This window comes from Lissotriton helveticus, chromosome 1_1 (genome assembly GCF_964261635.1).
Source record: "Lissotriton helveticus chromosome 1_1, aLisHel1.1, whole genome shotgun sequence".
In the NCBI taxonomy this organism is placed as follows: Eukaryota; Metazoa; Chordata; class Amphibia; order Caudata; family Salamandridae; genus Lissotriton; species Lissotriton helveticus.
In genome coordinates, this window is record NC_136057.1 from 1,067,806,220 (window position 1) to 1,067,831,782 (window position 25,563).

Sequence of the window (25,563 nt, forward strand, 5' to 3'; positions counted from 1 at the left end):
GATGAGCAGCACTTTGGCCCAGAGTGTGGCAGGGTTGTATGCATTCAGCTTTTAAACAAAACATACAAGACGACAACCCCTTCAGGAAGCACATACTATTATGGAGGGGCTACATTGAGACATCCTGGTGATCCAGAAGGGGGGGGGGGGGACAGTGCGTGCCACCCAGATTACAATTATCAACAAACAGAATAAAAACTTTACATTTACACTTACACACAGACTGGACACTTTGCCCCAAGGACACCACAGGCATGGGCAATTATAGGTCCGAGGAACAGTAACACAAAAATCGCGCTTCAGAGTCACCCACTGATGAGGTACAGACCGGCATGAAGAATAAAACCAGATGATTAACCATCCAGAAGTTTGGTGTTGGGTCTTTACAGACACCTTAAGTTAAATACCTTCTAAAAACTCTACAAGTTACCAAGTTCCTTTTTTCGGGCCAGGAAGACAGCTTAGACCCAAAAGCCTGTTGAATACCCTGAATAAGTCAAGTCAAATGTCAATAATTACTCACAATAAGGAAATACATTCACTTAATCTAGTCGAGGGATAGTCAGTCAAAACAAATCCGGTGAACAGAGCAAAATACCCTGCATAGGAACACACAGAGAGGGTGTTGAGATGCTGAAGTCATTGGATGTGGTAATGGGCAGGGGAATGTGGACATTGATGGGTTGCACATTTACCAAGGGGGCACTTTTACCTATCTTGTGTGGAGCATAAAATCCTAGAAGTCTAAACAGGACTGTATAGAATGTACTAGTAAAGAATTAAAAATAAGAACTATCAAATTCTACACGCTTAGTTCTATAGAGTATTCCCAGCTAAACACAAAGAATATTCAAAAGCAGTACAAATAGGGCAAAGGAAATATAGTTGGGCGTCTATAGGACTACTGTTGAGCAATATATATATATATATATATATATATATATATATATATATATATATACACACACACACACACATAGATAGATACATACATATATATATACACACACACACACACACACACACACACACATACACTACTTGAGATAAATATCCAGTAGTCTTCGTAACATATTGTGACATGACTAAATGCTTTAAGCACACAAACTGATAGACCAACTCTTGTTTCATATTGTAGATCACAATTGCAAGACAGAATTTCTGAATATATTTTTATAAATAAAACTGTTAGGGAAGGTTTTTCCAGACACAGATCATACATTAACACCTAAATTTGCTCTGTCGTACAAAAGATAATTCAGAGCTCTCTTAAGTCCGCCATCTAGCAGATATTGGCATAGGCTATTGTAATGTCAGTTTGAAAAATCAAGCTAAGATACCAAAATAAATTTGATTAATTTGTTAAAGGGACAAATCCAAGAACAACAATGTAGAATTTGGGAAACTTGATAATCTGAATTATTTCTATAAACAGGATACCTATTAATGCTTTATGAAAATTTTATTTTCACACAATGCTAATAAATATATTCTTTTGAGACCGGTTTACCTTGCAAAATAGATATTATGAAGCACCTACTACATAACTAAAACAGTGAATTACTAAAAAAAGAATTTAATGTTGCACGCAAATGAAGGGTTGTAAATTCAATACTAAGAATTTCATACATAATACAGCAAATTACAGTTACAATGATCTGCTAGAAAAGTTAGTTTTCTACGTAAAATCTTATTGCCATCTTTGACTCAGCAACATACAATGCTTGAAGGAATTGCAAAGTTTATTATTCTGCCTTATTGGACTACCTCCTTTCCAGTCCGAATGTTTCACATAAAAGTCAGAATTTAAGAACTTGTCAGTATGTAGTCTGACAACACCACAGCTTCACATTCACAGTTTTGCCCTCAAAAATTGATGGTTGTGTAAAACGTATTTTCTTCCGAATCAGCTTTAAGATGTCCACATTAAAAAATAACAGCCTAAAAAAGTTTCAAGATACCTAATTAAAAAAACATTTCTCTTTGTATGGCACAAAGTGACTTCCTAAAATCCAGTTACAAATGCAATTTAAGTCCACTTGTGTACATATGACTCAACCAGTTATGAATATATTTTAAGTATGTTTGAGTTGACCAGAGGGCAGAAGTTCTGTTCCAATAGTTATAAAAAATAGATGAGTGGGTATTCTGTAGCTCTAATGAAGATATTTAGTAAATGGATTTCCTTCATTTGTTTCCATAGCTTGATACACCAAGAACAAGAAGACTGCCACAAGAACAAAAAGAATAATTTTTATCCAGACAGGAAGAGAGCGTCCTTTCTTTGCGAGTTGAGGTTTAGAATCCACCAAGGTAGTATATTTTGGGACATATTTTCCTGAATAACTTTCTTCCATTTTGTATTCAGATAGTTGCACAGGTCGGCCAGCGGCTCCTTTGATGGGTCTGCGGCAACTCACACTGAAATAAAAGTGAACCATCAGTTATACATTTAAACTGACAAATACTAAAAATGTGAAATTTATCAAACTACTAACACTTCCAGGACCATATACAAGCAAGAAATCTTCAGCTTATCAAACTGTTTTTCCAATACCGAAGTACTCGTCACACTATGCCACACACACACGGCGGTGATGCAGATACCTTCAGAAAAATAAACTAAATCCGGGCCTCAAATTGTCATTCCTCTCATTAAAAATACAAGTTTACTTGCCATTATCCATGGTATCCAAGAGCAGGACCTACTTTTAGAAGTATGGTCAACTTTATACGGTGGAGTGCTTTCTTACACTTGTCTTCAAGCTTCTTGCACCGTTCATTGCAAATTATTACATAAAGGGCAGGAATTGATGAGAAAAATTAATTCCTAGATTATTTTTCTAAAAGTTACATGCAATCCAACTAGGGAGTCTCCTTTGTCAATAGACACATTCATGTATACATCAAACATTAAATCAGTAGTTGAGCTCTGTAATTTTATAGGAATCTTGCATAGGTTGTATATATATATATTTTTTGCAGCCACGTCTTAAATTCCATAGTGCGTACTATTGTGACAAGTACCAAAATATATAAAATACTGGTTTGTACAGCAGTGTTTTAAATTAAAGAAAGGATTTCAAAGACCCAACAGTAACAAGAACAAATGGTTACTTACCAGTAAGAGCAGTTTTGCAGCCGAAATAATTTTCTGCATTCACATGCTATGCATCTTTTCTGCCAACTAGTAGTTTAGTCCAGAAAAGTGTTTGTCCTTCCTAGCCCTCCCCCAGTGTGCTTCTTTGACCACTATTTGGATTAAAGTCCATCCGCTGTTTGAGGTCAGACGGTGTCCCGGACGTTCTTGTGCGTGGTCACCATCTTTAGATTCTTTTTTCTTTTCCCCCTTTATTTATAAGGTTTCCTCTCCCTCCGACCTTTTTTTTTTATTTTAGATTAGGTTTTCTTGCCATAATGCAAAATTACTTCTACTGGTAAGTAACCATTTTGTTTTGCAGCATGAATCCTTTTCTGGATTCACATGTTGCGCATCCAATTATGAACCGGCATGTCGTTCCTTGGGTAGGCTGGGATGAAATGCGGGTGAGTTGGCAAAGAGGTGTTGTAGTAGTCTGTCCAACCTGTGCCTCATTGCTCATCTGGATGTCCACGTAGTATTCTTTGGTGAAGGTGTGTAGAGATGACAAATATGTTGCAGCCATGTAGATATCATTAATCGGTACTTTTGCTAGGAATGTTAGTGCTGCACCCTTTTTTCTGGTTGAATGCTCGGTGGGTGTATGGGTAAGTTCTTTCCGGCCCCAGTGTAGCAGATTTGTATAGTGTCCCCTATCCGGTGTGCGATTGATCCCTTGGTCACTGGTGATCCCTTGCTTACCCTGGCAAAGGAGGAGAATAGTTGACTCCCCTTACGAAAATTCGTAGTCTCCTCTAGGTAGTACATTACAGCCCTTAGCGCATCCAGTTTGTGTGCAGAGACTTCTCGGCCTGTGTCGTTGGTTTCTGAAAAGAAAAAAGGCTGGTAGGTGGATGCTTTGGTTGACGTGGAACTGATACACACCTTTAGTAGGAACCGTTGATTTGTTGGTAGGACAACCCTGTCCTTGTGGATTTGTAGGTATGGCTCTTGTATAGTCGGTGCTTGTAGCTCGTAGACTGCGTAGGGACAATATCGCTAATAGGAAGAGGGTCTTTAAGGTTAAAGACTTTAAATCCGCCTTGGAAATAGGTTCAAGAGGCTCTGTTAGCAATTGCTCCAGGAACGTGTTCAGGTACCTCATTTGCGTAGGAGCCACCCTCGGTGGTGGTGCTACTCTTCGGTAACTCCAGGAGAATTTTCTCACCACCAGGAGTGTGAAGAGGCTGCTCCCTGTTGTAGACTACTATTGCGGACAGGTGAACCTTTAGAGATGCATATGTCAAGCTGCTGTCCAGCAGAGGGGTAAGGTATATTAGTACAGTCTCGTGCTCGGTCCTAGTTTCCAACTTCTCATTGTCCGTGCACCAGTGAAGTACCTGTCCCACTTCGGTGGTGCAATTCCTTGTGCTTGGGATTCTTCGCAGATCTTCCATCGTGCTTCCAGACTCAATGCTGAAAATAAGAACCTGAAGATGACCACGCACAGGAACTTCCGGGGCGCTGTCTGACGTCACACAAGGGATGGTATTACCACCGAATGGTGGTGATCAATGTATTGGAAATACGTTTTTTTTAACAAAGCATTACTGGACCAAACCACTAGATGGGGGAATAGATGCACAGCATGTGAATACGGAAAAGGACTCATGCTGAAAAACTGAGGTGTCACATAAGAGTCACATCTTTTACTCTGACAAGTGGGAATGTTTACTCTCTGCAACACTACACTTTAAACATTATATTGTGCTCTGTGACGCAGACAGGACACTTAATAAAAATTCTTAAAACAAAGAAATTTGTGCATGTTTCCTTCCCATGAAAGCTATGCATTTGATAGTACCTGGACCTCTCATCTAAGTAATAAAATTGTACAAATAGCATAATTTTAAATATTGTTCATTGTATTTGACACCATCACAGTTTGGACTTTCCCTTCTGCATAATGCCAGAGTCCCTATGCACAAGTTCCAAGGGTTACGAGGTTGCTGGCAAGTAGAACTCCTTCGACAGGTGTTGAACGAGCTATGCATACGCTACAGCTCAGGAAAGACATTTTATTTCATACTAATAAAATATCTATTTTCATTTTTGGCCATCTGGGGCTGGTGGAAATAAAGTGCTGTTATAAAGCACTGTACTTTGGTGCAGGTTTTTGTTTGTAATGTCTAGCTAATGTCCTGATTCTCACAGCAGAGCTGTGCTACACCTCTTGCATTCGTGAATTATCACACGGCTATAGATGTTGGTAAATAAACACACAATTAGATGGCTTGTATCACAAAGAAAATGCAATCAGTTTTAAGTAAATAGCAGTAGTTTATTTTTTCTAAAGCACAAATACATTTAGTATTAAAGTAAAAAAAAAAACATTTAAAATGAGGTTTGCCAATATTGAAATGTGTGAAAATCTGTAAATCCATGTAGCATTTCCTTTTATTTTTATCAACTTGTGAAATGCTAGGAAGCACCAAATTTGTTTGGAAATCTGTTGTGCTTTGCTACTCTTTACAAATATCTACATATGCACCAACATATGTAAATATTTAACTACCTCAATCAATAAACGCGGGGCATAATGCTTTTGCACCTGGTCTTTTATTAAATTGGTGCATTTTGAGAATTGTAGTTTTTATTTGCCTCATTAAATGCATAATATAATAAATGTAATGTCAACGGCCAAGTGAGGATAGATAAAGTATTGAATAAATTGCACGAGCTGGCAAACATGAATCATATGTAGAATTATAGATCAAAAAGGTCCTAAATTGCACAGCCACATAGGAACAATTGCACCAAAGTGGCCACGGATAGAATGGTGTGATAGTACTGTGTTAGACGAGCATTCCTCAAAGGGAAATACACTACCTGATATAGCCGGAAACATTCCCTCGCTCAACCAAAGTAAGTTACAGAAGAGTTGTACATGGTTTGAGTAGGCACCTCCTTAGTCGGCCAGCATTAACTCGTGAGACTCCGATTCCTCACACAGTTTGTTCCCACCGCTTCCCTCTAATTTGTACTATTTATGCTTCATCCTTGTGAAACAGAGGCCAAAGTTGTCATCCCAGACAACAGCATTTTGGGTCAGACAACCGCAAAACTACTTTCTCATCCTCTCTTTCCAAAAGTGTGTAGGCTCTGAATGACCTGGGTACTGGTGTACCGCAATGGAGCCCAGGAGCAGAGAAACTCCTAAAGCGACAATGTTCTGAGGGAGTTCTGCTTGACTCACTAGCTGAGAAGATATGAATACGAGGACCAAAAGTAATACATTCACAATAGCTATTTTTTTTTTACTGAGGCTCACATTTTGCAAGCAGATAAGCAAGAATTGCTTGGCTTGTAATTGTTCCTATATGTTAAAATAATCTTTAGCTTCCAGAGAATACTCTGGATGGATCTAAAGGAAAATGGCTCTGTATTTGCAATTTCAAAAATACATTGTGTGCACAGAGGTCAGTAAGTCCCCAAAGGTATAGCAGAGGCTAAAGTAGATAATACCTTACTCTCACTTTAGTGGTAGCTGAGCAGTTAGGCTTATCAGAGGGTAGTGTGAATGCATTTGTTGTACACATTCATTCAAGGCAGGTACACACTCAATGACTAACTCCAGGCCAATGTTTTGCAAAAATATTACTTTAGTTACTTTTATTTTAGGAACCAAGCTGAACTCAGTTACAGGTAAGTAGACTTTTCAGAACTGTAATACTTTTTATATACAGTTGACAAATGTTTGTATAAGTATTCAAAATACTCTACAGGTGCATGTAATACTTTTCAATGTCAAAGGAGATACTTTGTATTAATCTTAGAATCAACACTAAGTGCAATACAGAGAAAATAAACGCAATCCTATGGCAGGAAAGACAGGTTAGTAACTTTCAGGTAAGCTCTCAACTTACAAGTCAAGTCTTCAATGGGTTTAACCAACACAGGGCATGGGTCGGACCAAGGTAGGTACTAAACCACCAGCAGCACTGGAGCAGCCGGGTGCAAAGGCCACTGAGTCCAAGGTTAGCCTGTAGTAGACGGGGGTACCTCGAAGAGGCACTGGTTGCAGGTAAGTATTCATGGTTTAGGGGCAGAGGCCCGGGGGGCTGAGCTCACCACTGAAGGGGCTACCAAGTAGCACCACCAGCCGCATGGGGCGGCCGGGTGAATAGTGCAAAGGAGATGTTGGTTCCCCCTATAGGAATCAATGGAGATCCTCTGTTGAAGAAAACGCCTGCAGGCTTGGACCAGAAGACTGGCTGAAGGAATCAAATGACTGGAGAGGTGAGTTGGATAGTAGGGGGTATGCCGGGACACCGCTTTTTGGTCACTCCAAAGCCTTGGGGCTGCAGGTGCAGGGGTGTCTTTGGCTGTCGGTTTCTCTCACCAGATCCGGTCACAATCAGGGAACCCTTCAAGATGAGGCTGCAGGCATTGTGGTGAAGTTCAGGAGAGGTCGCCCAACACTGGATCCCAGGGAGACATCACTGGCTCTTTGGACCACCAGGACTCGGGCCGAGGGAGAATGGTACTGAGCGGTGAGTACTCTAGGCGAAGAAGGTACTGGAGTCCTTGTTGGAGGTTGCTTTTGTTGGACACATCAGATGTCCACAGGAGAAGGCAGCTCAGGTCTCTGCAGTTACTGGAGAGTTGCTGGCCACTGGACACCCCAGTTTCTCAGAGAAGGGTTGCTGGAGGAGGAGACAGGCCGGTAGGGCTTGGTCCAAGCCAGTTGTCTTCTCCACTGCTGCATGGCTCTTCGGTGGGGGCAGTAGCCAATGGCTATTGTCCCCAAATGTGACTACACCCTTTGGGGGCCCCCTCCCGTTGGGGAAACTGACACATCCCTATTCCTATGCCATACCAAGACGGTGGTTCACCCCCGCTACTGGTCATCCTAGGGGGATTCCAGGCCCAGGTGGACACTCCTATTTTGCTTACCAATTTTCTCGCCTATCCTACCGCAAAAAAGTGGGGTGAGGACAGGGGATCAGGCATCTCCAATTGTTGAAGCTTCCCAAATTAGCATAACACAAGGGGAGAGCCTTTGATGCTCACCATCAAGTGCTGCTGTTCCTGCTAGGGGGAGGCGAGCAGCACCTCCACCTAGAATAGGCTTTGTCTGACCTCCGAGAGCAGAAAGGCGCTCACCCAATGGGGGTCAGAAACCTGTCTGGTGGTGGCTGGCAGGCAGGGAGGTAGGTAGGGACTAGTCAGCCAATACACGAATGGCTGGTCGTTTTCAGGGGCATCTTTAAGATGCACTCAGGGTGCATTTTATATTAAAATCGATCACTGGCAGTGTGACGTTATTATGCTGAGAACTTGGATACCAAACTTTTCATTCTTCAGTACAGCAATCAGAACGGTGGAGTTTGTGATTACAAACTCCCAGCCGATGTACTCAAAATGGCTTCACTACGCACAGTGTCCAATAATGGACTGAGACATTGTAGGGTCATATTGCTCATACAGCTATGCCCTCACCTGTGGTATAGTACACCCTGCCCTAGGGCTGCAAGACCTACCAGAGGGTTGACTTACCTATGCCACAGGCAGTGGTGTGTAGGCATGGCACCCAGGAGGTGTGCCATATCGACTCAGTTAAGTCACACCACAACACATAGCCTGCAGTGGAAGTCTATATGTTAGGTGTGGGGCCCTTTAGGGTGGCACAATACATGCTGCAGCCCTAAGAGACCCTCTCTGACCACAAGGTACTTGGTACTACTGGTATGTATTGTAAAAGTTACTTACCTTCGATAACGCTATGTCTGGTAGAGACTCATTTTAGCCGCAGATTCCTTAACTTTGAACTTGCCCCAGACGCCAGTCTGGATCCGGATATTTTTCAGCAGTACCTCTGCACGCTGGGAGACTGAATCGCACCGCTCCTTCGTGACAGCGTCTACGGATAAGACTTCAGTGGAGTCCCTTAGGCACGCACACATCAGTTTCTCTGACACCTTCTGTGCCAGAATGTGGTACCTCTACAGAAAATGGTTATGGAAACTGTGTGCCCAAAAAAATCTAAAATCTTTGAAACATTAAGAAGGAACATCAAATGGAATATTAATGCCAGCCATGGATTTTTAAAAAAACACCCGACAAAATCAACGAAATATAGGGCTACATAAAACTCTACGCCTTGGTGAATTAACCCCGTATAAGGGAAGAGATCATACACACTATTGACCATTTATCATTGGTAATGAATGGCATGGCAATGGCCAAACGGAACCAACACCACCACCAGGTTGTTTGTTAAATCACAACATTACGTGATATATTGACTGTACCAATGTCAAGGTATGATGATACTTTGAAGACTTTCATAAATAGAACAATTAAATTAATACTGCTCACTGGTGTGTCATCCAGAGTGAAAAAGTAAACACACCTCCCACTCTACCAACCGTACATATTTAAAAATGAAGGTTATTGCAACATAGATTGAGATAGAGATCACTGGTATACAAACTCAGTACTCAAAAATCATTCGCAGAGTGGGGAGGACGGGCAGGGCGTTAAATAACCTGCGGCTAGACTGTCTCTACCAGATATAGCATTACCGAAGGCAACTAACTTTTACATCTCATAAAGACATCTAGCCGCAGATTCCTTAATTTTGAAATACATACCATAGCTATATCCCACAGGAGGAGGGTCTCAAACTAATCCTACAAAAGTTCTCAAAGAAAACTAGTCGGTCAAAACTAACAATCGACCAAATGTATGTAGGAATAGCAGAACAAGAGTAGGGCTCTTAATAGAATCCATGATCATGATCACCGTCACAGAACATATAAATAAAAAAGAATCTTACAGGTCAGAGAGAATCAGCCCTTGAAGGAAAAAGGGTTGCCAACTCCTGAAGAATCATCTGTCGGATGACAGACATTAAACCATGTCCCCAAAGGGATCAGAAAACTATGACCAAAAAGGTAAAATGCATGATACATGTCATATAATCTAAATTGTTCATGACAATTAAAAAAAGTACTTTTTTTCTCCATTTTTTTTTTTAATCTGATAAAGAACTGTCCTGATAAACCTCCAAAACAGGGTTTTCAGAAACCTAAACAGGTTTTTCAGAACTAATTTCCAAAGGGAAAGATGAACGACAACTCCTCCTTGGTATAAATATTTTAGTTTGGAGAAAATGATTTTTCATCCTATGCACCAACTGTAGAACATCCTGCCACGAAGATATATGGAAAATGCTACTCACCAGTATGCATCTGTTATTGGCATGTAGAGCTGCATATTCACACACTATGCAGAGATCGCCATCTGGTGTTGGGCCCGGTTGTTTGCAGTTTGTTATTGTCTTGGAAAAGTCTTTGGAAGTCATGGGTTGCTTGACTCCTCCTTTGGACAATAGTGCACATGGGCATCGACTCCATCTTCAGATAGTTTTTTTCGCCAAGAAGCGAAATGATAGAGTTTTGTGAGAACAGAAAGATGTCCATGTATGTTGTATCTAAATAAGAGAATACCGGGACAGATAAAGGTAGCAGGGGAGGTGCGTGGGTGTGTGTGAATCTGAAGCTCTACATGCCAAGAACAGATGCATACTGGTAAGTATAATTTTCCATTTGAGGCATATGAGCTGCACATCACACACTATACATAGATTGCTTAGCAGTACTTTCCCTTTAGCGGTGACCACCAGTATCAGTTGCAGTTGTTCGACATAATGTTTTCAGTATAGCTTAGCCCACACTAGCTTGTTTTGCTTGCACATCTACACAATAGTGTTTTGTGAATGTGTGCGGTGTAGACCATGTAGCTCCTTTGCAGGTATCATCTAAGGGAATGTTTCCTAGATATGCCATGGAAGCCCCTATTTTGCGAGCGGAGTGAGCTTTTAGAAAGTGTAAGCTTTGCGATAGCAAATTTGTATACATTTGACAATCCATCTTGCGATTCCAGACTTTGATACGGGATTGCCTTTATGTGGTGGTGAAAAGGAAACAAAGATCGGTTTTGTTTTGCGAAAAGGTTTTGTTCTATCAATGTAGTAAAGAAGTGCTCTGTTAACGTCTAGAGTATGAAGAGCTCTTTCTGCTATTGTTTGTGGTTGCAAGAAGATTGGCAACTCTACAGATTGATTGAGATGGAAGGGAGAAATAACCTTTTTGTTCTAAGAACCACTTTGTTATGATGGAGTTGTAAAAATGGTTCTTGAATAGGTAGTGCATGTAGCTCACTGACTATTTTGAGAGATGTGATAGCCACAAGGAAAACAACTTTCCATGTAAGAAATTGTAGCTCACATTTATGAAGAGGTTCAAATGGAGGACCCATTAACCTAGTCAAGACGATGTTTAAATTCCACACTGGAGAGGTTGGTACCCTGGGAGGAATTATTCTTTTGAGACCTTCCATAAAAGCTTTACTGGCAGGTACTCTGAACAATGGCAGATGTCGGTTTTGAAGGTAGGCTGCTATGGCAGCAAGATGTAATCTAATTGATGTATAAGCTAGATTACATTTTTGAAGATGTAGTAGGTAACATATAATGTTTGGGATAGACTTATCTAGAGGATTGATTGTGTTATTGTTGCAATATATTAAAAAATCTTTTCCACTTGGATGTGTAGCATGCTCTAGCGGTGGGGCGTCTAGCTTCTTTAATGACACTGATCATTCAGGTGGAAGATTAAGGTATCGAAATTCGACTATTTCAGGAGCTAGATCGCTAGGTTGAGTTGTGCTGGAACTGGGGGGGGGACTACTGATAGTTCTAGCAAGGTTGTGTACCAGAGTTTTCTGGCCTATGTTGGAGCAACTAAGACCAGTGTTAGTGACTGTTGCAGCTTGCGTACCACTAGTGAAATAAGTGGGAGAGGCGGAAAAGCGTACACAAATTTGCCTGACAAGTTCATCCATATCGCATTGCCTTTGGACAATGGGTGTGGATATCTGGTGGCAAAGCTTGGGCATTTTGTGTTTAAATGTTTGGCAAAGAGATCTAGATATGGATGCCCCCACAATTGGAAAAACGATAAAACAACTTGATGATGAAGTTCTCACTCGTGGATTTGTTGTCTGATGACTTAACAGATCTGCCACCTGATTCTGTATTCCTGGAAGAAGTTGGGCTAAGAGGAAAAAAGTTTTGAGGAATTGCCCATCTCCATATGCTCTGTGCTAGTTGAGAGAGCTGCAGAGTGTGCCCCCCCTTGTTTTTGTAGATAATACACTGCTGTTGTGTTGTCCGTCCAGACTAAAACAGCTTTGTTTGATACAAGTTTCTGAAATGCTTTTAATGCCAGAAATATTGCTAATAGTTCCAGATGATTGATGTGGAGTAGCTTTTGCTGTGGTGTCCAAATGCACTGTATGCTGTGATGTAGTAGATGAGCTTCCCAGCCGGTGAGAGAGGAGTCTGCTGTTAACACGATCTGAGGAACCGGCTCTAGGAACGGTTGTTTTTTTGGGTGTTCCACCACTGAAGAGAGCGATATAAGTGGCAGTCCACCAACACCAGATCTGTTAACTGCACTTGAGCTTGGTTCCACTGACATGCTAAGCATTCCTCTAAGGGGCGCATCTGGAGTCTAGCGTGAGGTACTATGAATATGCAAGAGGCCATCATCCCCATTAGTTGCATAAACACTCTAGCTGGCAGAGTGTTGTGGTTGACAATTTGTTATAAGGGCTTGCATACTTGCTATCCTGGTTGGATTGGGAGATGCAAGACCTTTGGAGGTGTCTATTGTGGCACCTAGATATTGTTGGATGCGGGATGGTTGGAGGTGAGACTTTAGGAGATTTATTGTAAATCCTAAGTCGTGAAGTAGTTGGATTGTGGCGTGTGTGTGATATACACAAACAGAGTATGTGACTTGTTCTTTGAAATTAGAAAGTATAGGGAGTAAACTCTTGTGGTTTGATGGTGAAGGGGAACTTGCTCTATTGCATGTTTGTGCAGTAGGGAAAGCACCTCTTGTTTTAGAAGTGTTAAATGTTCTGTTGACATTGGACGCTGTCTGGGTTGTATTGGTGGGTGGGTGGCAGTGAGCTCCAGGTAATAACAAGTTTGGAACTTCTGTCTTACCCACTTGTCTGTGGTGATGAGGTTCCAGACAGGTAGGAACAGGGAAGTCATTATTTTGAGGTGGTGGCAGTACAAGTGTTGGTAGTTTTGCTTCTACCATTGCTGTAATTCCGCCTGTAGCCTCCTCTGTAATAGCCTCTGGCAGAGGAGGTTTGTGTGGGACTTTTATATGAAGTGGAGGCATTATCTGTGTGGAAGCTCTAGAGGCGCCCCTATAAGAGGAGCGACAAAAGGAACTTCTTGGAGCCTGCGATTGCATGGCTCCCATTGATTTGGCGGGGTCAGTGTCTTTCTTCATCTTTTCTAAAGATGAATCCACAGTTGGTCCAAATAAAATGTTGGTCAAAGGGTTTGTTCAATTTAGTAGTTTGAACCTCTTGTTTAAACCCAGATATTAGCCAGGCACGCCAGGGTAAAAGGACACTGGTATTTATCGCTCTGGAGGCTGCATCAGCGGCATCTAGAGCACACCGAATGTAGGTATTAGTTATGAGCTTACCTTCCGGTAGAAGATCATAGGCTTTTGTTTCATATTGATCTGGAAGGTGTTGTAGTAGGGTCTCTAGCTTGTCATAGTGTGCACTATCATATTTGGCTAGTAAAGCCTGTGCGTTGGCAATTCTCCACATGTTGGCTGCTTGTGACGCGGTTCTTGTGGCAGATGCATCCAAGAGTTTTGATTCCTTGTCAGGAGGTGGAGCATCCCCTGGTGTTTGAGAATTGGCCCTTTTTCTAGCATTTGAAACCAAGGAATCTAATTGAAGCTGTCCCTTAATGTATGTAGGGTCAGTTGGGGCCTCTTCGTACTTTCTCTATTCTAGGGTTGATGCCTCTAGCTCTAACCAGGTGTTTAAAGACTTCGGGAGAGTGTTTAATTACCCCATTTAACATTGGTAGAATACAGGACCACCTTTGTAATGTTGCAAAAGTGTCCATAAGGAAGTCTTCTTCTATGGGGTCTGTATGTAAGTGTAACCCGTGGTATTGTGCAGCCCTGTGCATTAGCTGTGTGAAACCTATAGTGTCCTCTGGAGGGGATGGTCTAGATGGATAGACGTCCTCTTGTGGTACATCAGGAACGTCTGGTGTGCCATAATTTTCCCATGGATCAGATGGGATGTAAGGAATAGGCTCCTCTAGACGTTCATTATCTCCTTTGTCCCCAGTGGTATCCTCCTCATCCAGAGGTGGAGGAGATTCAGGTGGTACTGGAGATGGAACAGGAGAAATGTATGGTGGAGGAGGAGGTGGAGAAGGGATCCTTAAAGGAGAAGTGGCAATGTCCCTTTTCTCTAATGGAAGTGGATTTGGTACAGGTTTGTCCATTTTCCTTTTGTTGGAAGGACTAATCGGAGATTACCTGTTTTGGGGTTTATTTCCAGAGTCTTTTGTGTAGGATCAGGCTGAAAAAGCTCTTCCTGTGAACCTTGGTGTTTCAGCACCAATTTTTGGGGTCCCAATGCTTGGGCGGCACAGTCTTTGGAGTGGTTTAAGCTCCTTTGGATTGGTTTGGGTAGGTTTTGTGAGTTCTGAATGTTTGGTTTGAGTCTTTGGAACCGATGGTTTAGATGGCTCCGATGATTTTTTCGGAACGGAGTTGCCGGGTGTTTTTTTCCGGTTCAGATGGTTTTTTGGGATCCGAAGGTTCGGTAGTGGCTTTCGGAATCTGTGGATTCCTTGGTTCCGAGGATTTGTTCAGATCTGAAGGTGGAGTCTCTTTTGGTTGCGGTGGCGAATGTCCTGGTGTCGGACCAGGCTTCGGCGCGGACGAAGACAATGGTTTGTCTTTCGGTTTCACCTTCGGTTTGTCCCAGGACGGTGCCAATGATGGAATTTTAACACAGAGGGTAGGCTCGCTCGATCCAGAGTAGCCTGAAGGCTTGACTGTGGACTTCTCTGCCGAGCCTGAAGGTGGGGTGTGTAAAGTTGTGTGGTGTGCACCTGGGCCCGAATGAGAAGGTGTTACCAAAGCCTTTATATGGGTGGGTGAGAGGGAGGGGTTGACGTCAATTCTTCCGGCCCTTTGCCCCAGGGTGATGTCTTTGACGTTGGATTCTTCAGCTTCAGAGACTTATTCTTTCACCCGTTCCTGTTCTGGTACATCAAAGCCCTCCTGGAAGATGTCGTCCGGTATCGATGATCGAGCCATGCTTCTTCGAGCTAGACGATCTCTGATGGTTTTCTTGGAGCGGAAATAGGCACAAGCCGGACAGTCTTTGGCCTCTTGTTCAGGAGAAAGGCACAGGTGACACCTCAAGCAGATCGGCGTGTGGAAATTTGGATCCACACTGCGGACATTTTCTGAATGGAGTCCTTTCCATGAGCCACGAAGGCCTGATGGCGCAGCTAGACCTGAAGGCCTGCTTCAACGACCGTTACCGAAGTAGAAGCTTGTAGAGATGGTGTCAAAAGGGAAACATGATTGAGACAATACCGAAGAATTGGGTAAGGATTACGTGTCGAAAGTTAACTCGGTAACAATACCGAACTGGAACGCATGGAACACATCCAAACCCGATGGCGGAAAAAAACAATCTGAAGATGCCCATGCGCACTTTTGTCCAAAGGAGGAGTCACCCAACTTGTGACTTCTAAAGACTTTTCCAAGACAATAACAAACTGCAAACATCCGGGCCCAACACCAGATGGCGATCCATGCATAGTGTGTGATCTGCAGCTCATATGCCTCAACATATATACATATATATCAATCAAAGCAACTCTCACTCCAACGGAAGAGAGCACACACACTAGGGCTGCAGGTTTTAAAGCATTTTTTATTGAATCAGGCCTCTCTCGACCCGGAGAGACGGATTTCGGCTGCTGCAGCAGCCTTTGCCAATCTGATTTGCGCCATTTTTTTTCAATACATTTATAACGTCCGTCATAGACATAGAAACAACCACAGCATATATAAAAGGAGACATTTAGAATTAATAAAAAGAAATACACATTACAAGTTACATGTCACATTAAATAGGTGGACCGATTGCAGCTCCCAAATAAATTGTAATAAGAAGGCATAATGCATCACATTAATATCTGGATAGCGCAACAGATACATGTATTTGCTATGCGTAAGTAACTGTAAAACATCCTATTGCAAATTTTAAAACCTGTTATGGCTGTGTTTATAAAACAAAACAGCGAAAACCATCTCGCATTACATCTTTGGTTTCTGAGGTGCTGTATCACTTGGGGCATTGGGAGGACTAAAATAGATTAATGCAATGAAACCTGAATGGTTAGGAATCACTTAACTCAAATTGTTCGACTTTCCGGGACCACACGACCAACATAGACATAATTATGATCAATTGATCATGCGCAAGTAGTATATATTTGAAAGCTACTCTAATTATAGCACAGCGGAATTGCTTCAACATAAGCAACATATGCTCAGTATGAAAAACCAAACGTATGGCAACATACACCTCGAGCCTAAAAAGTATATGGTGATGTACAAGTATACAATACTAAAAATCACATGATTTCTCATAGGTAAATCAACTTGTTTTTCAACTTGAGCATGCTGCAGAAATGTTCACATGGAAGCATACGCGGTCTCACCGGTTGTGCTCGACTTGTCATTAATACCCAACTGAAAACCATATCCTGTGCACGCAGTGTCCCAACACTTGCACTCAAAAGTGCAATCAAATCCAAAATGTTAATTGATAGCGGGTTGTTAGCAACGCCAATTCTAAAGCCATTCCCTAATATCGAAAGCACATCATCACGCCTTGTTATAAAAGACCAGCAGCTCCTTCAGCAGCACGCATTAAACAAACTTCCATGGTCGGGGGAGGCCTTCATATGAAAATTATTAAATCTCTACAGTTCACAGTTAGGCATCTGATTTCATGGTGCCCAGTTTCTGTATGCAGAGTGAGAAGGCAGGCACCAGGTTCTTCGGCCGAAAGGTATTTAATTTTCGTCTTTCCGCTCTGCTGCGACGCGTTCCAAGCAGCACAGCCGTGCCCTTGCTCACACACAGAATTGTTATATATATATATATATATATATATATATATATATATCTCTCTCACCAGATACTCCGATTGACCCGGCAATTCACAGAATCTTACGGACAAAAAACTACTGCCAGGGGTACTAGGTCACCAATACAACACCGTAGGTGACTTGCCATAAGAAAATGCTGTCTGTCCAAAGGTGGCCTAAAGAAATAACACCACAAGAAAAACCAGCCATGATTCCTCACAAGATGAGAAAAGCTGAAAATAACAAGTACATCCTCTCCAGAAGACAGGAAATTTGGATCAGGCAGAACAATGTATATCAAGAACATAGGAAGAAAAAACGTCTATAAAAAAATAATCTCCAAAACTTTCATGGACAAATGTTATTCTTGAGACAAGGTGGACTAACCCATGCATCAAACATTTAGCTGCCAATTTACTACACCACAAAGTGGAGCAGGGACAGGTACTGCCCGCATTTGAGGAAATATTGATGTCTAAACTAGACACTGTTCCTTTTACCTTAAACGAAGGACTCACAAGCAAGTAGCATCCAAAAGAATGCAAAGTATATACTCTGAACTGGAGCAACGCTCCAACTTGCTCAATCTGTTCAAAGAATTTAAGCACTCCTAATAAACACTTAGTCCGTTCAAAACAAGAAAACAAAAACCACTGAATACACAGGTTAAGGAAAAAACACAGAATCCTGGAAGTGAGAATGCAAGCCCGCACTGGATCTTCAAAGATGCCACCAGCAGGTCTCATCATGCCTTTCTAGGCAGATGACTACTATGTGTGGTACAGAGCGTTTCAAATGGGAAATCTTCATCTAAAGATTCATTGTGTAACTGCACCCCGTGATATTCTGCAGCTCTAGCAAGTAATTCTAGCTATCCTACATTGTCAGCAGGAGGGGAAGGCTCTGCAGGGTAAAGATCTGGGTTGTTATCTGTAGGTGAATCTATGTGATGATCCTTCCAGGGATATACCGGTACAATATTGTCCCCACAATCCCCATCATCATCAGGTGGTGGTGGTGGTGGTGGTGGAGAGTTAGTAGGTGTAATTAGTAAATGACGCAAAGGTGGAGAGGTTAGTGAAGGAGAATGTGGTAAATGAGGAGACGGGGAGGGTTAGTACCCACATTCCTTCTCTTTAAAGGAATAAAGAAAGGTTCTTCTTCTGACTCAGGTTTGCATTTCTGAGGTTGACTTAGTAAGAACACGTCCTGTATCAGGATTTATGTAAAGTTCCTTTTTTAATGTCTTCTGTTGTAAAAACCTCTACTATACTCCACTGCTATCTAGGTTTGCAATTGTCAAATTCTGGTACATACATTTACCTTTTTACAGCTAAATCTTCTGACAAATTTTAAACCTACCTAATTCCAGTTGGAGTAGATGCTTCATAAGGGAACATTTCTTTCAGAATATCTTTATTTGACCTTCTTTCTTCTGTTGCCGTTTTCTCCAAAACCTAGAAGGTGGAAAAACATCTTTATAAATTTGCATCCTAAAGATTAGATGAAGTGCCACCCTACGCTGTGCTAATTTTGAATAGTTAAGTGCCATCACCAAGTGAATTATATATGGTTTAAAATGCTTCCCTGTGCTTTTACTGGTGTTACAAACGTGGTCATTTTCAACTGCCTCATCTTTTTTGGCATCTCATCGTCGTCAATCCGGTTCTTAGCTTCCTTCAATATGAAGCAAGATTAATTAGTTTTACAGACAATGACAAAAACAGGAGATGGCAAAATCACATAGAGATTGTGGTCAGAAGAATACAGGGCTATATATGCCTGATGAATATTGTCAGCTTCATTGTACAATTACAGCCTGCTGCTGAGGGCTATACAAGTTAAATAATGGCTCGGAGTTACAAAGCCTAAGACTCAGGAGAGGGTCATTAACATTTGGTATAGCTCTAGGCAGTGGGCTAGGATTGCATTATAACATTCCCTGAAGCACCACCATATTACCATCAATATAAACTTGTGCATTTAGGTTACAAATAACAATAAAACACTATAAAATGTGTTTTTTTTTTTTTAAAAGACCATTATACACCGTATCCAGTTAAAACAAACTTGCTTATTGGCTTTGCCAATACTTAAGGTGTTAACACATGCAGCTTTGTGACACTACAAAGACACTGGAGGGAGACTGCAAGAGTGGAAAGTATAGTTGTACAGTAAACCAATATGTAGTTTAATTTAAGCACTCAACGAGAGCAGAAAGAATACGTCCAAAGAGCCAATATCATTAGGTGTGGGAGTACTCTACAGGAATAAGACAAGATGTGCCGGACAGTCTCCGGCCAATGGCAGAAAGATGCTGGCTGAAGAAAGCCAATGACTGAAAGATGTATGTACTCAAAGTCCACTTAATGTATGTTGCAAAAGGTCAGTTTGACAAATACTTTTCCAATATCCGCAATATATTAAAAGAGAAAAAAAATTTAACGCTAGGCCGAGCAACGGGCATCCTCAGCTACAAATACTAATCTATTAAAGATAGTATTGCCCTTTTGAAAAATTAACACCAAGTAAACAACATATTAGTGGATCGATTCAATAATATATTCTTAACTTAATTATTTTAGTGCCAGAGCTGAACCTACCACTCTATATAGAATTCGTTCCCTTTTCTTACTGCTGCAATCAAACATTAGCTTTTGGCAATTTTAGTTTATAAAGTAGAGAGAAACAACACAAATGAAAGCAGGCCTGCAACTTCTGAATTGTGCATTTCGTAGTAACAAACCCAAATGTCTGTTGTGCATCAGAAAATGCAAAATATAATTACTGTATCAAGTACATAGTTGTTTGTGATGACACTCTTACAGGAGGATAACATGAGTGAACTCCAAAGGTGCACAACTCGAAGGAAAGGAGAGCAGGTTATGTTGGAGCACAAATCTTAATCTTGTTGGCGCTTAAAGAGTGCCTGGCTAGATCTATATGGTATTTAAGCACAGTAAAAGCTGTAAAAGTATGTTCACCTACTGCTTCACTAGGATTTTCTTTAGAGTAAAGAGGTGAGGAAATGGAAGAAGGGGCAGAAAACCGCCCCCAACGGCCAAAGATGATGCAGTGGTTTGGTTATGGCAGATGGAAGGGACTGTATGCCACTTTAATTGAACACAATCTTACAATATTTATTGAGAAGATGCTGAATGGCTGCATTCTGATATCTTTGAAGGGGACAGCAGGCCAATTTGAGGATACCCACCCAAAGCTTAAAATCCACTTATGAGTGGAAAAGAAAGCTGAGTTTTGGGGAATAAACTGCAGGAATGTAACCTATTTAAATAGCGCCATATCTATATGCAGTTATGGTCATTTGGCGGTTTAAACTCTCACCATGTGTGGGGGCGTGGCCGTGCCGAGCTGCAAAATGGCTGCACGGTGAAGAGGCTCTGCCAGCCGAGCACATCATCTGTCATATATCCGGCGTCAAACCACCGTTCCCAGATTGTAAAAAGGGTAGGAGTGTTCGCCCATAGCTGCGGCACACATCGCCGCATTCGAGGTGGAGTGGAGCCATCGAGAGGTTTGATAAGTAGCTTAGCGGCCCTGCGGACTGTGCACTACCCGGAGAGTGCGCCACGTCGGTCAGCCCCCGGCGCTCTTGAAGTCGCGTCTCGCGTCGAGCTGTATAAAGGGCGCCCTCAGCTCAGTCAATCCATGCAGTGACGGCCGTGTTGTTGCAGGCCTGCCGGACGCGGATTCGAGGCGCCAAGGGAGGAGACTGTGAGCCACGACCACCCGTTGGAAACCACCATCAACGCAACCTGGTTAGCGGCATGCCAGCTGCTGCCTCTGTGCTCTCCTGGGTTGCAGCCAGAGGCTACTGCGACCGCCGGGAGGGGGGGGGGGGGCAGAGTGGGTGGCGCTTCAAGGTGTGGTTACGGTTTCAGGCACGGCGCCCGGAGAGGTAGGAACGAATAGTTTTCTTACCTGTCGGTGTAGTTTTGCAGCTTGAAGATCTTTCTGGATTCACTATGCTGTGCATTATTCCGCGGTCTTGTGGTTGGGTCCGGATTCGTAGTCTTTTCTTTGGTTTTTTTTTTGTAGCCCAGGTGGGCGTCGGCGTCACACCCCTTTGGGTGTATTTCCGGTGACGTCGGCATGCTTCCTGCGGAAGCTCCCACTCTTGGGCGCCATCTTCGGGTTCTTTTTTTCCGTGTTTCTTTCGTTTCCGAAGTAATGGCAATGTTCTATTTAGGTGATATTTTACCGCTTTGTACCTTCAAAGTCTTTTCCACTTTTCTATTTCCACCTCTTCTCTCTCCAGCCTCATCTTTCTGGCGGAGGTGGGTGGGTTCGCTAGTGAATCCAGAAAGATCTTCAAGCTGCAAAACTACACCGACAGGTAAGAAAACTATTCGTTTTGCAGCGTGAATCTTTCTGGATTCACTATGCTGTGCATAGATTTTGTAGCGGTTTCTCATCTCTGTGGCGGTTGGGTGGAAGATGAGCGTTGGGTATTGAATATGTGCTGTAGCACCTTCTGTCCAACTTGAGCTTCCTTGTTCATCTGTATGTCCACACAGTAGTGCTTCGTGAACGTGTGCACCGAAGTCCATGTTGCCGCCAGGCATATGTCTTGTATGGGTGTGTTAGCCAGGAAGGCTATTGTAGCCCCCTTTTTCCTAGTGGAGTGGGCACGTGTCCCCTCTGCTAGCTCTTGTCCTGCACGCTTGTGGCAGAGTTGAATTGTCTGTGCGATCCATTGTGCAATGGTCTTTTTGGTTACTGCCTTCCCCATGTAACTGTTGGCGAATGACACAAAGAACTGTTTTGTTTTCCTGTGTCCCTTCGTCCTCTCAATGTAGTGCATGACTGCCCTTCTGGCGTCCAGGGTGTGCAGAGCTCGCTCTGCAGCAGTTGTCGGTTTTTGGAAAAAACTCGGTATCTGTATAGACTGGTTCGTGTGAAATTTAGATACCACCTTCGGCATGAAGTGTGGGTCAGTCCTCATCACAACTCTATCATTGTGTATTTGTATGTAAGGCTCTTGTAGCGTCAGAGCCTGAAGCTCGCTTACTCTGCGTAAGGACGTTATTGCAACCAGGAAAGCTGTTTTCATAGTTAGCATCTTTAAGGACGCTTTGTGGATTGGTTCAAAGGGCTCCTTCATGAGTTCCGTTAGGACTACGTTTAAGTTCCATGCAGGTGGCGGCACCCGCTTGGGTGGTGCGATCCTTTTCGCTCCTTCTAGGAATCTCTTCACCACCTGTGATGTGAAGAAACTCCTGCACGTTTCTCCCCTTGTGTAGGCGACTATCGCTGCCAAGTGAACTCTCAAGGAGGATGAGCTAAGGTTCTTCTCTAGCAAGTGTGTCAGGTACTTTAGCACTGTGGAGTCCTTCTTCATTTTATTGTGAAGTCTTTCTTGTCTGCACCATATTGTGAACCTTTTCCATTTCGCAACATAGCACTTCCGAGTGCTAGGTCTTCTTGCCTCCCGAAGTACCCTCAGGGTACTTTATGGCAATCTTAAATGTGCGAACTCTATGTCCTCAGGAGCCACGCTACTAGGCTCATGTTCTCTGGGTGGAGCACCTCTCCGTTCTGCATGGAGAGTAAGTCTTTCCTCTTGCTGAATCTGTGGGGTGCACACTGTCATCTCCATGATCTGCGAATACCATGTCTGCCTCGCCCACTGTGGTGCGACCAGTATCAGTGTCATGTTGCTCGCTCTGCATTTGCTCAGTACTCTGTGCATCAGTGGTATCGGGGGAAAGGCGTAGGCAAATGTCCTTGACCAATCTATCCATAGGGCATTCCCTAGTGATCCTTCCTCGGGCTGCCTGGATGCGAAGTTTTGGCATTTTGCATTCTGGCGTGTGGCAAACAGGTCCACCGATGGAGTTCCCCACCTGTCGAATAGGCGCCTTGTCTCCTGAGCATTGAGCTCCCACTCGTGGGATGCCGATGTCTGCCTGCTGAGCCAGTCTGCTTGTATGTTGTCCTTCCCTGGCAGGTGTATGGCTAGCAGGTCTATCTTGAGAGGGATGGCCCATCTCCATATCTCCTGCGCCAGCGTTGAAAGCGGGGCTGACTGTGTGCCCCCCTGCTTGTTGATGTAGAACATCGCAGTGGTATTGTCTGTTTGTATCAACACCTTGTGTTTGTACAGTCTTGTTTGAAAGGCTTTCAGTGCAAGGAAGATTGTCTTCAATTCTAAGTAATTGATGTGCTTTGTCGCATCTGTTGGTGTCCACAGACCCCTCACCTTGAGCTCCTCCATGTGAGCGCCCCATCCCTTCAGGGATGCGTCTGTGGTGATGGTCACTGTTGGCGTTGGGGGCGTTAGAGGCTTTCCCCTTGCTATGTTCTCCATGGTCCACCATGTCATCTCCTTCTGCACTGCGTGCGTTACAACCACTAGATCCTCCCAACTGCCTGTAGCTTGTGACCATTGCTCCTGTAGCCATTCTTGAATGGGTCTCATGTGGAGTCGTACATTCGGTACCAGGTGGATGCATGATGCCATCATCCCCATGATCTTGCTCGCAGTCCTCACTGTCAAAGCTTGTCCCTTCCGGTAGAGGCGAGTTTCCTTCACCAGCGCCCTCGCCCTCTTCTCGCTGGGGAACACCTTGCCCTGTAAGGTGTTGATCTGTGCCCCCAGGAAGATCTTCACTTGTTCTGGCTCCATTGATGATTTCTTCCAATGGATGGAGAACCCCAGGCTTATGAGCGTGCTTGTCACTGTATGTGCGTGCAGCTTGCATTTCTGGTATGAGTTTGCTTTCACCAGCCAGTCGTCCAGGTAAGGGTATACGTGTATCCCCTGCCTTCTTAGGTGCGCTGCGACTGCTGCGAGGCACTTTGTGAAAACTCTTGGTGCTGATTTTAGACCGAAGGCCAGTGTCGTGAACTGGTAGTGGCTTTCTCCGACGGTGAACCTGAGCATGTGCTTGTGCTTTCTGTTCATTGGAATGTGCAGGTATGCGTCTTTGAGGTCTATTGTGACCATGAAGTCCCCGATCTGCAATTGTGGGAGCACCTCTTGCAGGTCGGTCATTTTGAATTTTTGCGCTCTTATGAATTTGTTCATGAACCGTAAATCGAGAATGGGTCTCATTGTTTCGTCTACTTTTGGTACCAGGAAGTACGTTGAGTATACTCCTGTGTTTCTTTCCTTGAAGGGTACCCGTTCTATGGCCTGCTTCTGCAGGAGTTCTTTTGCTTCTTCCTGAAGGCACTGCAGCTGCTTGCTTGCTAGTGGCTTTCTTTTTGGTTTTCTGCTTGTTGGCCTCCCCTCCAACTCTATGCAGTATCCGAATTGGATAATGTTGAGGATCCATTTGTCGGATGTGATTTCTCTCCACTCTGAGGTGGAATCTTAATCTTCCTCCCACTGGTGTCATGTGGTCGTAGGTGTCTAGTTTGTCTTGACCCATCTGTACGTGCTACCCCCTGGGGTCTTTTTTGTGGGCGGGCACACGGATTTTTTTGAAGTCACTTGGAGGTGGGCTGCTGCCCCCCTCTTCTATTTTGTCCCCGTCCATTTCTCCCTCGAAAGGACTGGCCTCTTTGTTGGTACTGCCAGGACTGCTTCTGATGACCCTGCTGAGTCTGCGAGTCTGCCTGGTGCGTTTGCTGGAAAGCCTGGTGTGATGTACCTGGCTGGTTTCCGCCTCTCCCGCCGGGCCTCCGTGACGGGGTGCCCCTCTTGTTCCCTCTGAACTGCAATGCTCCCATGGATCTTGCTGTTTCGTTATCTTTCTTCAGTTGGCTGAGCGTTTCATCAACTGTTGATCCGAAAAGCGTGCTGCCGTTGAACGGTGTGTTCAGGATGCTGTGTTGCACCTCCGGTTTGAAACCGGATATCCTGAGCCAGGCGTGCCTCCTTTCCGTGACGCCCATCATCATGAGCCTGCTGGCGGTGTCTGCCCCATCCAGGGCCGTCTTAAGGCAAGAGTTTGCCGCGTTTTTTCCCTCTTCAACCAGTTTTTCGGCTTTCTGTCTGGCATCCTGGGGCAAGTCCTTCACCAAGTGCCCCAGTCCCTCCATGATTTGGTACATGTGCCTGTTTATCAGGGCGTTGGAATTAGCCATGCGCCAGTGGGTCGCGGCATTCCGTTCGATCCTTCTGCCCACCAGATCCATCCTTTTGCTCTCCTTATCCGGTGGTGGGCCCGAGGTAGTGGGTACGTTAGCCCTCCTCCTTGCTGTGGCCGTGATAATGGAGTCTGCGGAGACCGTGCCCTGAATGTAGGCCGGGTCCTTAGTGGCATGCTTGTACTTCTTCTCAGTTCTGGGAGTTACTGCCTTGCATGTTGCGGGCTCCCTGAAAGCTTCCTTCCCCTGAGCCAAGACGCTCTCGAGCATTGGAAGGAACTGGCTCCTCGTTTGTGTTGGGAGCAATGTTTCTAGAAGGAAGTCTGCTTTCTGCTTCTCTTCG

General features: G+C 43.6%; 1 protein-coding gene across 9 annotated transcripts in view; it reads right to left on the reverse strand.

The window, feature by feature from the left end:
- Positions 1–1,443: 1,443 nt before the first annotated feature.
- The window catches only part of TMPO (thymopoietin), a 134,510-nt gene continuing 110,390 nt past the window's right edge, over positions 1,444–25,563 (reverse strand). For 5 of the 9 annotated variants that reach the window (XM_078677978.1, XM_078677981.1, XM_078677976.1 and 2 more), the window contains 2 exons: positions 18,525–18,619; positions 1,444–2,421 (listed from right to left, as the gene is read on the reverse strand). In XM_078677978.1, the coding sequence (XP_078534104.1) occupies positions 2,157–2,421; positions 18,525–18,619 (360 nt within the window). In that variant the 3' untranslated portion in view covers positions 1,444–2,156. Of the gene's footprint in view, positions 2,422–18,524; positions 18,620–18,748; positions 18,840–25,563 lie in introns of all 9 variants that reach the window. The other 4 variants (XM_078677974.1, XM_078677979.1, XM_078677977.1 and 1 more) reach the window with 1 other exon arrangement.